This window comes from Carcharodon carcharias, chromosome 14 (genome assembly GCF_017639515.1).
Source record: "Carcharodon carcharias isolate sCarCar2 chromosome 14, sCarCar2.pri, whole genome shotgun sequence".
In the NCBI taxonomy this organism is placed as follows: domain Eukaryota; kingdom Metazoa; phylum Chordata; class Chondrichthyes; order Lamniformes; family Lamnidae; genus Carcharodon; species Carcharodon carcharias.
This window is the reverse complement of record NC_054480.1, coordinates 35,689,405-35,704,661: the sequence shown is the minus strand read 5'-3', so window position 1 is coordinate 35,704,661 and position 15,257 is coordinate 35,689,405. Positions and strand designations below refer to the sequence as shown.

At 40.8% G+C, this 15,257-nt stretch overlaps 1 protein-coding gene across 1 annotated transcript in view; it reads right to left on the bottom strand.

Moving 5' to 3' along the window:
- LOC121286885 (peroxidasin homolog) overlaps positions 1-15,257 on the bottom strand; it is a 231,380-nt gene that overhangs the window by 36,065 nt on the left and 180,058 nt on the right. The window contains exons 11-15 of the mRNA XM_041204103.1: positions 12,937-13,053; positions 9,120-9,278; positions 8,625-8,737; positions 5,888-6,044; positions 3,929-4,037 (exon numbers count right to left, since the gene is read on the bottom strand). Of these exons, the coding sequence (XP_041060037.1) occupies positions 3,929-4,037; positions 5,888-6,044; positions 8,625-8,737; positions 9,120-9,278; positions 12,937-13,053 (655 nt within the window). The remainder of the gene's footprint in view (positions 1-3,928; positions 4,038-5,887; positions 6,045-8,624; positions 8,738-9,119; positions 9,279-12,936; positions 13,054-15,257) is intronic.

Here is a 15,257-nt window from a genome sequence, read left to right as displayed (position 1 = left end):
AACAGGCCAGCAGGTTGCCATTGGACCCAGTGGTCATTGCAGTCCCGCTGCCGCCCGCTCGCTCTCGCTATCCTCAGGAGCTGCGATTCACGCTGGGCGGGCCTTAATTTTATGCCACCTGCGTAAAATAGTGGTGTGGACCCGATCATGGACGGCGATTGGATCCGCGCACACCCGTGCCCACTCCCACTCCGCCCCCCCGCCAGCCAGAAAATTCAGCCCTTAATGTTTGTATTGTTGTTTACCGGCCTTCTGGAACTGGGGCCTGTTTTGCTGTGTAGGAGTTCAGTAGTAGACAATATTTTAAAGGTAAATAAAACATTTAAAACATAAAATCTGGAGAATGCATGCGTACGTCACCAACCTTAAGTTAACCAAAGAACACGGGGCAAAACTTTCCCCCCTTTGGGCGGGAGGTTCAGTAGCAGGCTGGAGGCATGCCCCCAATCGGGGGGCACGCCGCCATTTTACATGGGCAGGGCAATTAAGCGCTATGCACTCTCTGTGGGGGGGCGGGGATTCCCGGGTGGGGATTCCCTGAGCCCAGAGTGCGCACTCATCCACCTGAGGCTAAGTGCTGCCTCAGGGAGATTGGCTCCACATTAAAATATGTTAAAAAGAGAAAAAAAAAAATCCCTGACATGTCCCCTCATGAGACACTGTCACATGAGTTGGGACATGTCCATCACTTTTAGTTACACTTTTATTAAAAACTAAAAAACCCAGATGAAACCTCATCCCGCCCGTGGATGAGGTTTCAAGCTTTTTCTGAAGCCAGCCAGGGCTCCCGGCCTGCTCGCCAACCCTAAGATTGGACGAGCAGGTCCATTAATAATGTTAAGTACTTTGTCATTGGCCTCAATAGGCCATTGACAGGTTGGGAGGGGGGGCGCACAGCTGATTCGGCTGAGCCCCCGCTGACCGGAAAATTGAAATGAGGTGGGGTAACATTGGGAGTTGCGCCCGACATCATCCTGTGTCATTTTACGTGTCGGCAAGCGGACCCCACCCCCTGCTCACTGACCGGGAAATCCTTGCCATGAATTTTGTCACCTTAGTGAAGCTTCACATGCTAATCACTCTGATGGGTATTCCGATGCAATTGGTTTCATAACATTTTGATGGGTGAGGGTGAAAAATATTTTTCTTTAGCTTGGGGAGCTAAGAAACTAAAAAGGGTTGTACTTCTGCTGCTGAAGCACTGGCCCCTCTGGAGACAGTGGGTATTGGATTCTATTTATCAAATATTTTAGGTGAGATTCTATACAAGGGTATACTAAAGATAGTATACCAATTAAACATTATGCAGATGATCATTCTGTGCGGAATAATGTGCACTATGAAAAGTGAGTGAGAAAGAGTTACAGATTGACACTGCTGGTTTGAAAGAAATGCCAGAGAGAAAGGAAACCTCTAAATTAAATGGGTTGATGCAAGTCATAAACTGTCTCATTGCATTGAAAAATGTGTGCATGAGGAAATTCTTAGGGGTCCTAGAAGAAGGGGCATCTCAAAATGTGATACTTTATACAGAATATGAATGTTTTTTTATTTAACTAGCTTTAAAATTTGGCTGTGCATATTTACTTTAATTTTTATTTAAAGAGTGAGAAGGGAATGTGTTAGTCGTACAGGTTGAGTATCCTTTATCCAAAACTGTTGGGGCTGATTGTGTTTCGATATTTGGATATTTTTGGTTTTCGGATGTGATATGCCTACCATATGGATGGTAAGCCTAGGCCTACTTATATTACAATAGCCTAAGTCTAGGCTAGCTATAGTCTACAAATACTAGGTTGAAATAAAATTTCAACACTTTGTTTTTCAGCTTCTTTAAATCGTACATGGTGGCGACACCCACGCCATTCTTCTCAAGCAGTTAACTTACATATTTACTGCGGCCAAGTTTCTGCAAAATCTCCATTTTCTTAGCAATTGATAACGAACTATGCTTCCTTTTCCTTTTCTCACCGTTACCCATAAAAGTATCTGATGGACTTTTTGACATGTTCACAGTGGAATTAAAGCACTAAATAACCACAAAAAAAAACAGTGCAGGCAAACAACTGGGCTTCTCATGCTAAATGTTGAGTCTGGTTGGTGAAGCTCATGTCGACCCAGGTCACAGACTTCCCATGCTAAAGGTCAGTGAGGTTCATGTTGACTCACTTCAGGGTCTGTTCAAAAAAAAGGTTTGATTTTTGGATGTACGGATAAAGGATACTCAACCTGTATATTAATTTGTTTAATTGTATGCAGGTGGTGGACATTAACTTGAGCCTCCAATTAATCGACAGAGACTAAAACCATGGCTGTTGGGTTAGATGGTTGACTTGTATGGTGTGACTCTGTAAATAGATATTAAAATGTGTGAAGATTGGCTCCACCATCCTTCACCAACTGCCTTTCTGGGATAAAACATTAACTGCTTATAGGAGGAGTAAATTGATACACTGAAGATCCTTGAGCTGCTTAAACTGATATTGATGCCAATTTAGGTATTGAATTAATTTAATTATTTTTGATCTTTGGAACTTTAGTGCAGAAGGGATCTGGCTACCAGTGGCTCTGTTGGTTGGGTTTGCTGTCTGAGGGCAATCATTATTGTAGGCTTACTTCCTCTTCTATAAAGACCTGTTTTCTACCTCTGGAAGGTGGAGTGTAGGGAAATTACGATGACTTGGCAACTAAGAATATGCCCCAGATAATTATTTTCAAACCATATAATTTAGTTCTTTAACATTTTTTTCATAAAAGAAACATCTTGACCTCCAATGATTTAAAGTAGACTATTAGACTAGTATTATAAGTACATATGGCAGGGGACTTCAATCAAATGTACGCCTGGCTTAATACCCAACAAAGAAACTGTTCTCTATCATTAGGGACTTAGTTTAGATTTATGCATTTGTTGAGTGAGTCATTCTGGTTAAGCAAGGTCAGACTTGTTGCCAGATAACAAGCCCAATACAAAAACGTTAAAAAACCAAAGTCTCTAATTGTTGTTTATTGGCCTTGTGGACATGAATTTTGAACCTGTAGAAAATGACTGTTGAGAATCCAACACCTTTTTAATACATCAACTTCATAGGAAGCATAAGAACAGGAGTAGGCCATTCAGCACTTTGAGCCTGTTCCACTTAGATCAACAGTTCCTGGGAGGCAGTGATTCCAAGTTTTCCACTATACTTTGTATGTAGTGCTTCCTGACATCACCCCTGAATAGCCTAGCTCCGATTTTAAGGTTATGTCCCTTTGCACTGGACTCTCCCATCAGAGGAAATGGTTTCTCTCTATTTACCTAATCACTCTATTAATTACCTTAAACACCTCAGTTAGATTATCCTTTAATCATCTATTCAAGGTAATATGGACCTCGTCTATGCAATGTATCCTGATAATGTAGCTCTTAGCCTGGTTATCATTCTAGAGAAATGCACAAATTTATCCAGATCCACTTGTAAAACATTATTTCATTGCCACTGCTGCATTGATGTGAAAATGTTGATGAACGCACACTTTTCATTGCCTTCCCAAAATCTTCCATTAGTATATAGTGCCATGACTTCATGTAAGGACTTAGGCTCAGGGATAAAACTGAGAGGATTCCAGGGGTTTCGAGACAGACAGTTAAGCGGTCGAGTTGCGTTTAAATTAAATTCATGTGAAAGTGGCTCACAGCTGAATAAACAAAGACAGTGCTCAGTCACTTTAATATGTTCATCACATGGCTCAAACATAAGGAAAAATGTAATAAGGGTCAAAACCATCACACATTTGGGGAAATTTACATGGCTGAGGTATAACATTAATACTCATAACTGTATATTTATAATCATGAATAATGTGTACATTTTCCACACATGAAATAATTTATGTACGTGTTTGACTGAGTTGGAAAGAGACTTAGAGATTATTGCATACTTACTTATCAAACAAATCCCTTCGCGTTGAATTAATTGCACTGTCAATGCTGTTTATAGCTTCCTGGAGAGACTCTTCAACAAAGGTATCGCCAGTTCGTCCACCCTCTAGGGCTGAAAACCAAAGCATTAAAGATACATACATACAAAGACATTTCTATTTAGTTTCTTTTCTTATAAAAAGACATTATAAAGGGAATATGGCCATCAGCATCAACTGCAGTGCTACACAACAGATGTTATATAGCTACACACACCAGCCATCTAGCAGCATGTACAATGTTTCAGCTCTGGGGCCCACATTCACGGAAATTAGTGGAGCAGTTAGAAGTCTGACAGTTAAAGTATTCAAGGGAGTCCTTGAAATTGAAAGGCAAAGCTGCCAAAGCACCCAAGACTATGATAATAAATCAAGTGGGAGCGTGTATAACAGGCCAGAAGTTAAATTGCCAACCTTTCTGAATAAACACAATGCTTTTGCATCAGATGCCTCTGTCTACTATTTTAACAATAACAACTTCATAGAAAGCATAAGAACAGGAGTAGGCCATTCAGCACTTTGAGGCTGTTCCACCATTCAATTAGATCAACAGTTTCTGGGAGGCAGAGATTCCCAATTTTCAACTATACTTTGTATGAAATGCTTCCTGACATAACCCCTGAATAGCCTAGCTCCAATTTTAAGGTTATGTCCCTTTGCACTGGACTCTCTCATCAGAGGAAATGGTTTCTCTTTACCAAACCATCAATTTAAAAACATTAAGGTCTTCTTTAAAACAGCGACAACAGAAGGTACAAATATATTAGGCTAATATTATTAACAGTGATTTGTAACCCAATAAATTTTGGTCAATGCTACTTATTTTGCTAGGGAGAGATAAGGCAAGAGTTTACCTGCTTGGGATTTATTACATCAGGCAGTAGGATATGTAAACATATACAATGAAGTGTTTCAGTTACATGTTGTAGGGTGTGTCAAGAGAATGGTGAGATACTAATTATCCTGTTTGTGACATTTCAGGCTTTGGGTAAGGAAGTTACAGCTTGCATGGGTCTCCACTTAACTCCCACAGCCTTGAAATAGGTTGATAATTTGTGCCAATAGAAGATTTACAACAGGAGCTTGTACAACAGGCAGACAAGAGCAGAACCACAACAAAGTTTGAAGCCACCAGTCACCTTCCCAGGTGACCTCCCAGTATTTCCTGAACTCAGGCAGTCACTGTGTTACACTTGCGTACCTCTGCCTGTGCCAAATTGGCATAGACATTCCGAGCTCGCTCAGTACTCACTGATAAATGAGTTTTCTAATGCTTGAGTGCAGTACTTTGGAAACATGGAAACAATTTTATTACTGCTTTGTAATGTCTTGTCACGGCTTTATGTCTCAGGTACATATTTATATCTAGTTCACACATTTGTGGTTAGGCATTCTAACAGAAAGTTTAGACATCCAGAAGTGCCTTGGTCCCAAGCATTCCAGACTGAAGAGGTTACAGTGTACCAAAGTGATGGCCACGATGTCAGGACTCATTAACATTAAAGTTATATTCATAACTGCCCTTGTGACCATTTGACAATGCAGTATATGGTCTGTTGCACAAGTAGTATGCAGGAAAGTCAAGGAGGAGTGGCCATTTGGCCCATGGAATCTCGTCCTCCCAGTATTTGGACTTTCTCAGGTTAGCATAAAACTTTGTATTCTATATCCCTGGAGCCTACTTCTATATTAACCTGTGGTATCTGTTCTACATTTGGCCAAGGTAAGGAAGATCCCCGATGGCTCACTGTCTCTCCCCATCCTCCTCCACTTCTCTATGCCTCATTTTAAAACACGTTTCTTTCCATTGTACCAAAAAATACGGAAATCAATATAACCGTAACCAATTCTGTGCTACCAGCACTGCTGAGAAACAACACCTCTGTTTATAACAGATTAAAATATGATAATTGCAATAACATACCAGTGACAGTTAACAACATATTACTGGAGATAAAGCCAAATGCATTACGGGCAATGCATTCATATCGGCCCTGATCTGCTTCTCCAACATCTCGAATAATCAGAGCTCCCTCTGGAGTGACAAAGAACTTTCCACTGTCTGTGATTTGTACACCATCCTGTTTATAAAGAGAGATTGAAAGTAAACCAGCTTTGGGAACATAAATATTTAACCTATTTCATCTCCTGTGAACTTCTGCTCTTTGCTTTCTCTGGAAATAGACACTGTGACTACATCTTTCTGAATCACTTCTCATTTTGAGTATTGCTGAAAAAAGACATTTTGTCAAAGCTTTTTGTCTTGCACTCAGCAGGACATTCCCAAGAATACCAATGTCAGGGAAAGCAACAACTTTATACTGTATGAGAGACTGCTGATTGGTTGGCAAGTGGACACTAATTGATAGAGGCATTGCCATAGAGAATGCACCAGTTAATGGTGTCAGCTTAACTGGTGCATTCTCCATGGTAATGCCTCTTACCAATTAGAGTCCACTTGCCAACCAATCAGCACTCTCTTCTCATATAGTATAAAGTTGTTGCTTCCCCTGACATTGATATTCTTATGATTGTTCTGATGAGGGCAAGACGAAAAGCTTTGACAAAATGCCTTTTTTCAGCAATACTCAAGTTCTGTACTACCAAATGATTATTCTCATTTTAAAAACTAATGTCTAACCCATCATTTATTGGTGCTGAACCACATAAATTCAACCCATGGCATGATTCCATCATTATTTTTTGTTAAATGTTTTCCCATGGGCTCAAGGTGAGAATTAGGGTGGCACCAGTCAGCTCTGGTATTCTGAAAACCATGTAGTTGTCTTCTAATATTTGCAATTCTTAGGGAAACAATGGCTGAAATTCTACAACGGGGAGGGTATAATCTGGGGTGAATCACTACAAGTATACTGTGGAGGGGTGAGGGTGCTTTTGTAGCAGAAATTTAGTGTAAACCCAGATCTGCCAAGTTTAGGTTCCATTTGTCCACTGTCAGAAATTCTGAAAGGGAACAGATCATTAATATACCAGTTTCCTTCTCCACGTCCCAGCAACAGTTTGGGCAGGGAAGGTGTCTGATAGTACTCCCAGGTGAACCCATGAATTCCATTCAGAAGAACAGCTTAAAGCTCAGCGGTTTGTGTGCCTACGAGAACAGATATAGGTTCTGCCCTAGGTCTTCTGAAGGCCTGACGAAGTTCCAATGTTAAGGTAACCCTGAAGGGATTGATTACCTCCATTTCCAAGCCATTGCAGGCCAAGGATAGTTCTTGGAGAGAAAAGAAAAATAGGCAATGTTGAATGTCCTTTTTGGAATAATAAGGGCTTCCAGAGCACCACCCCAATTGGAGCAGTGGGCAGCTGCTCTGAATTTCTACTACTTAGAATGTTGTGCCTCTTCAGTTGTGGACTGCCTAAATAATGTGATCCATCCATCTGATTTTTAAAAATTCATTCATGGGATGTAATCATAACTGGCTAGGCCAGCATTTATTGCACATGCCTAATTGCCCTTGAGAAGGTGGTGGCAAGCCACCTTCTTGAATCACTGTAGTCCATCTGGTATAGGTACACCTGAAGTGCTGTTAGGGAGGCAGTTCCAGAATTTTGACCCAGCGACAGTGAAGGAACGGTGATATATTTCCAAGTCAGGATGGCGTGTGGCTTGGAAGGGAACTTCCAGTTGGTGTGTTCCCATGCGCCTGTTGCCCTTGTTCTTCTGATGGTAGCAGTCGTGGGTTTGGAAGGTGCTCCTAAGGAGGTTTGGTGAATTCCTGCAGTGTATCTTGTAGATGGTACATAATGCTGCCACGATGCATCAGTGGTGGAGAGAGTTAATGTTTGTGGATGGGGTACCAATCAAGCGGGCTGCTTTTGCCCTGGATGGCATCAAGCTTCTTGAGTGTGTTGGAGCTGCACTCAGTCAGGCAAGTGGAGAGTATTCCATCACACTCCTAACTTATGCATTGTAGATGGTGGACAGGTTTTCAGGAGGCGAGTTAATTGCAGCAGGTCTCCTAGCCTCTGATCTGCTCTTGTAGGCACAGGATTTATATGGGTAGTCCAGTTCAGTTTCAGGTTAACGGTAGCCCCCAGGATGTTGATAGTGGGGGATTCAGCAATGGTAATGCCTTTGAATGTCAAGGGGCGATGGTTAGATTCTTTCTTGTTGGAGGTGGTCACTGCCTGGCACTTGTGGGGCATGAATGTTACTTGCCACTTGTCAGCCAAGCCTGGATATTGTCCAGGTCTTGCTGCATTCGGACTTGAACTGCTTCAGTATCTGAAGAGTCATGAATGGCGCTGAACATTGTGCAATCATCAGTGAACATCCCTACTTCTGACCCTATGTTGAAAGGGTGGTCATTGAGGAAGCAGCTGAGATGGTTGGACCTAAGTCACTACCCTGAGGAACTCCTGCAGCGGTGTCCTGGGGCCGAGGTGATTGACCTCCAACAACCACGACAATCTTCCTTTGTGCTAGGTATGACTCCAACCAGCAAAGACTGCCCACTATGACTTGCCCATTATGAAGCTGAGCTTGTGGCAGATGGAAAGTACTTTGTTAGGAAGATAGGGATGAAATGTGTGATTTTGGATTTTCGGGAAGAAGTAATTCCAAGAATAACTTACTTCTTTGCTCAAATTAAGACAGGAACTTCACCCTAATAATCTTCAGAAAAAGACCTGATCCATACCTTGGTCCATGTAATGATGGGGTGAGGTTCTCCTTGTGCAGAGCATTGAACTTCCACATCCTGACCAGTTTCTGCTGTGGTGTCGTATGGTGTGTGAATAAACACAGGTGTCACTGCCCAGGGAGAAAGCACAAATCAGAACTGAATTTGCATCAAGTTCAATCTACATTGCTCCACACAATTTGACATTAATATTTCAAAAGACAACAATGGTTTCTGTACAATCTAATTTCTATTGAAGTAGCACAAAATACTGTAAAATCTTTTTACATTTAAGAGTGTCAAAAATTCCAATATTTTTGATAGGAATGGTACAGTGGTTTTACACACAATAAAGATCCATAGAATTTTATGGCTGTATCTGTAATTGATCAACACTTTCATAGAGAAATTGAACTGGTTCTGGAGGTTAAAGATCATTCTAGGTTGTGGTACTGGAGAATGACTCCTTACATATAGTACTAAAGACTAAATGATAGAAGTCTCAGGTCTCACCTAGTGACTCAACAGTCAGTTGTACTGGCACGTGTCTTGCCCCCACAACACTAATGGCATGACATTCATACTGGCCTTGATCATGGGCAGCAACTCTCACAATACGCAGTGTTCCAGTAGATAAAACAGTGTGTCTTCGGTCATTGGGCAACTGACCACCTGAATGAAATGGGTAACCAGAGGGTTGGGAACTGACAGTACCATTGATTTTAGTTGAAAATACAGTGCGCTGAAAGCCAAGAGGTATTCATCAGTTGGACTTTCTCAAAGGTTGAACTGCTTAAGACAGTGGGTAAAGCTCAGCCACTATAACGAGTTTGGTGTTTGGTCTTTGCCGAGTTAGCTGAGGTCATTTCTGGCACTAGAATTATTCCCAATGCACTTGGAATAAGGAGTTCCCACTTCTGATCGCTGTCCAGCAACATCTACTAGAAGTGGCTTAGGCATCAAGCAGACAGGATCAAGCTTGGCTGTGATGTCCTCTATGACCAAATGTTCTGACAATCAGTTGTATGGATTCACGTCTGAAGAATTACCATAAGGTCAGGGAACTGGAGGATGATCAGCAATCATGAAACCATTACCCAGTGAGAAAACAACAAAAAGAGGGAATGGAAACAAAATGGTAAAAAATGAGGGGAAGAAATAAAGCTATCAAAGAGCAGAGATGACTCAGAAAGGGAAATACATCTCTACTTAGAAGATAGCTAACTGTAAAGCAGCTTACTTGTAAATAGAATTGTTCAGTATGTATTTTCCATGTAACACCATGCAGGAGAGAAATTCAATATTTAATACTGCACTGGGGAGGGAGCCAAGATCGCCTTTATACAGTACAATCTGTGTGACTGTCAAAAATACATCAGAACTGCATGTAGTCTAGTTTTCTCTGCATTCTTAGCTTAAAGAAAATACTTAAATAGCTCATTTATTTTTAATGTATTACAAATCATATATCTGATGTGTACCTCCTGTCAATTCTTTCTTTATAAATTCTTATGTCCACATTCACAATGGAAACTGACTAGTTAAACTGGTTATCCTCCAACTATACCTCACACCCTTGAAGCTAGGTGGGTGTATGGCCATGAAACAGTCCAAAACTTACCATGCAGCGTTCAAACAGGCTGTGCACAAGAAGTGGTCCCTTTAAGATTATGTGGCCTCATGGCAATCTTAAAGGAACTGGGTAGTGCAACAAAAACAAAAATAGCTGGAAAACCTCAGGAGATCTGACAGCATCTGCGGAGAGGAGTACAGTTAACATTTTAAGTCTGTATGACTCTTCATCAGAATTAAGAAATATAGAAGCGTTAATTGTATTCCTCTCCGCATATGCTGTCAGACCTGCTGAGTTTTTCCAGCTATTTTTGTTTTTGTTTCAGATTTCCAGCATCTGCAGTATTTTGCTTTTATCTATGGTTAGTGCAACAAATAGGCCACACACAACAAAGGGAAATTGGAAGGAACATTGCCTCCCACTAAGGGTTTTCTGTATCGATGTGCATGCTGCATGACAGATTGACTAGCAGCAGAAAGAAAATGATGTCTTATGCATTCTGACCTGACCATTCACCAAGGAAGTGATTAACCATCCCTGTGAGATGATCTATGAAGATATGAAACAGCAGTCTCCCTCTTGTGGGGCATTGTCAGTGCAATGAAGGTGACAAATGCCCTCAATTTCCACAGCTCTGGTTCCTTCCAGCCAAAAGCTGCAGAGCACTGTAACATCAACCACAGCGAGGACCTGCATACAACAGGTGGTAGATGTCCTCTTCTGCATTGCACCCGACTTCATTAACCTGGAAAGATTACACTTTATTTTCGACTCTGAGTGCCACATCCCAAATGATCGACTAGCACAAACAATACAAAACAAATTGGGATGTTCCCAAAACGCTTTAGATTGGGCATTTTGTCAGTGTTTTGAATTTGTGAGTCAAGCTTTTAAAAACAAGACAGTCTGCTGTTTTTTATCATCTGTATCTGAGCACAGGATTTGCCCAAGAGCAGTCAGATGCTCAATGGCTCAGGAAATCATGAGAATTAAACCTGGTGGCCTTAAATGAGACACAGCAGTTACACAGATCTGGATTATTAACAATCCAGAATAAAACATTGTCCATATGTAGTACTGCATGGGGAAGGGGTGGGGTGGGGGGGGGTGGGGAGCACAGGGAATGTGGGTGGTTCCCAATGTTTCTGCTAGAGAACAAAGGAACAGGTGTGATCTCACTGGAGAGCAGCTATCTCCTGTGAAACAAGGTTTGAGCAGCAGGGGTCATGACCTTCCACTTGTCAGTAGCAGGTCCCTCAGGATCAAAAAAGAAAGGAAGGCTTGGATTTACATAGCACTTTTCATCACCGTTGGATATCTCAAAGCACTTTACAGCACATGGAGGTACTTCTGAAGTGTAGTCACTGTTGTAATGTAGGAAATGCCATAGCCAATATGCGTGCAAAACAGCTATGTGATAATGACCAGATAATCTGATTTTTTGTGATGTTCGTAGAGGGATAAGTATTGGCTCAGACACCAGAGATAACTCCCTGTTCTAGGGCAAAATGGTACCAAGAGATTTTTTACGTCCACCTTAGCAGGCTGATGGGGCCTCAGTTTAATGTCTCATTCAAAGGTTGGCACTTGCGACAGTGCAGCGCTCCCTGGAGTGTTAGCTTTAATTTTTTACTCAAGCCCTGGAGTGTGATTTGAATCCGGAACCTTGTGCTTCAAAAGCAAAAGTGGCACCAACTGAGCCACGATTGACATTGTAGTGGAAGGAGCTACGGGGAGATGGGCATCAGCTGCAGGAAGCCTCTAAAATGAAATGACACATCTGGTGCGAGCTGCTAGAAGGCGGTTGTTCAGTATCTGACCAATTATATCCAAAAGGCTGCTGAATGACGTCATTAGAAGACGAGGAGCCACCCCAGAGGTAAAAGATCAGTGTTTTATTCACTGTGCTAACCTGTTCCCCCTTTCAGCAATATTTGTCATCTGGTAACTGGTGCCATCTTTCAGAAGTAAGATGAGTGCTTCCTGGAGTCTGTCATTACTGTAAAAGCGGTTAACTTGTAAATAGAACCATTCAGTATGTATTTTTCCATGTAACACTGTGCAGTAGAGAAATTCAATATTTCATATTGCACTGGGGAGGGAGCTAAGATCTGCTCTATATAGTACAATCTGTGTGGCTGTCAAAAATACATCAGAACTACATGTAGTCTAGTTTTCTCCAAATTCTTAGCTTAAAGAAAAAACTTCTTAAATAACTAATTTATTTTCAATACATTACAAATCATATCTGGAAACAGGCTACACAAACTTGTTACCCTTCAATTGCACCTCGCGCCAACGTTCCCCTGAAGCAGAGTAGGTATGTGGCTGTAAACAGCCTGAACCTTACCATGCAGGGTTCAAACAGGCTGGGGTCAAACATTCCTGTATTAAAACAGTGCTACACTTCAAAATTACTTCAGTGGCTGTAAAATGCTTTTGGATGTCCTGAGATTATGAAATGCAAAATATAAATGCAAATCTTTCTTTCACATGAGTTCCCTATATCACAAAATTTTCAGAATTGTATAAATGGCAAGTCATTCTGGCAATGCTTTACTATCCAATCTTATGAGGTAGTTTCGTATCCCTGCAGTGTTGTTATTTAATAGGACTAATAATTTTAACAATGTCAACTTTTTTTATGTATTTCAATTATCTATGTTATTTCACCGGCGAACTTTTAGATACAAAAGTTGAATAAGTTAAACGTTGAAATCAACATCCATTGCACTTGAAAATAAACATATTGGAGACCTGCTTTAGTCCAGGCAATTACTGGGGCTGGGGTTCCCTCTGCAAGGCAGTAAAAATCCACAGCAGTTCCTTCCACCACAACCTGATTGCTGGGAATCACAGAGAATCTAGGACCATCTGGAGAAATAAAAAGCAGAACAAATGACAGTTAAACATTAGCGAGTGTGGAAGACTGCCAGATGAGCAAAACATTGCATTCTTTTGATGTTGAATTTTGCCTAACTATACAGTTGTATCTAATCAAATTTAGAAAGTTACTATATATTTTTATAGTTAGATCAGAATCAAAGACCTAGATATTATGCTGTGGTTCCAGTGTAACAAGGTTTCAAGCATTCATCTGAAATTTGCAGGTAACAGTTAAAAGGAAATCCAAAGTGAAGGTATAATGTGAATCAGGGTAAACGATGCAGCACCCTGCAGCTAATCCCTATCATGTGGCGGCAAAGTGCACATTATGCTGTTTGAATGGGTGCAAGATGGGTTGCCTTTTTTTTTAAAGTCACTCTGGAATACTCTCTCCATAAACTAGTGATGCAGCATATCTACAATAAACCTCAGGTGTAAAGGCTGAACTGCCATGTTCTTGATGGAATTTGGTTGCTGGCCAGATTGTGGCAAGAGGTATAACTCAGTCACTGCCTCCACAGTATGTGTAGAACAAATTCAAGCAAATTTGTCTCTGTTTTTGTTCGTGATGGGAGAACCATGAGTGAGCATTCCTCTTGTGGTTCAAGCTCATTGACCTGGCATCCATCTATTCTCCTGGAAACATACAAATTCCATGATCCCAATGGAAAAACCCACCCTCTACATTTTTGCAGCTCAACCAAAATATGGCAAGATCACCTTGCAAAGTACAAAACCTTTGACTGAACTAAATGGACAAAGATAAGGGGGAAAAGAGAGGAAGCACATATTCTTCTGACTTTCTCTGGCCCATTAAAATTTCCCTTCTGCATTGAACAGCTGCCCAGTAATTCTGCAGGCAGAGGACATAGAAATGAACAAATCCAGATATGGTGTAAATGCTGAAAATAGCATGAATATTAATTTTAAGTTTGTGATGAAGCTGCTACCTCACCTGCAGCTTCTTTCACCAACTGGAAATATGGCCAAATGTAATTTCTTTGCCGATTTTATTTGCTGCTACACACCAATTGTACTTGTTTACGGAGGGCAATGTAACAAAAAAAAAATCCCACTCAAGTCTTTTCCAGGCAGCATATTTGTTCAATATCCAGATGCTCAACTTTGCCATGAGCAATATTCAGGAGGATGTCCTCACTATGGAAACAGGCTGGACTATTCTACAGATCATGGAAATATCATAAAGGAACATCAATATCATGTTGCATCTTAAACGTTTGTTCCAAATCTAAAAGCAATAAACACTCCAGGGTCACAAATTGTGAATGTGCCAGGCCATTTTTCAATAAAGGTCTCTTGCTACATCTGGAGAAATTTCTGTTCACCGCACACTTATCCCCAGTGAGATGTACTGATGCTTTATTCTGCAGTATTTTTCTCCTCATGATATTCTAATATGAACATTACATCTATCACCGTACAGTTCTCTCATTTACAAGGATTATGTAAATTCTAACCTGTTTCCACAATTATTCTTTTCATTTCATACCTACTCAGTTCTGGATCATCTAACCTTCAACAGAAATAGAGTAAATCTTTGCAGTTCTGGACATGAATCTATTATCGCTCCATTCCCATGTCTCCTAGTGTGATAATGTAGATGTGAATGACACAACAGAGCACCAGGCTTTCCATTATGATCATTCTCCCTCTATCCCCTTCACAGGAATAAAGCCTGATAACCTTAAGACTCTGCTGCAGGTTGCATGTGAACTAGGCGGTAGAATCGTAGCAAGCTGACTTAGAGACATAGAGGGACCAATTTAAACTGTTTTTGGCTCTGATGAGACCACATCTGGATTAGTGCGTGCAGTTTTATTCTGCCTTTTTCAGAAAGGATACTCAGTTATTGGAAGGTGTACAGAGAAGAACCATATGTCATATCTTGTAACTAGTGAATAATATGTGAGGAAAGATTGACTACCTCGGATCCGTTCTCTCTTGAACAAAGATGGAGAAATGATACAAGTTTTTAAAATTATGAAAGGTTTAGACAAATTAGATACAACTAAGGTTTTCTCTCATGTATAGACTTTAAATACAAGGGGTGCAAATTAAGTATAAAGAACTTTCACATGTTTTCAAGAAGGAATTAGACAAGTTAAACTGGAATACTCAACTTCGCATTCTTGTCAACAGATGGGATTTAGGGTTATTAGAAATGTACCAAG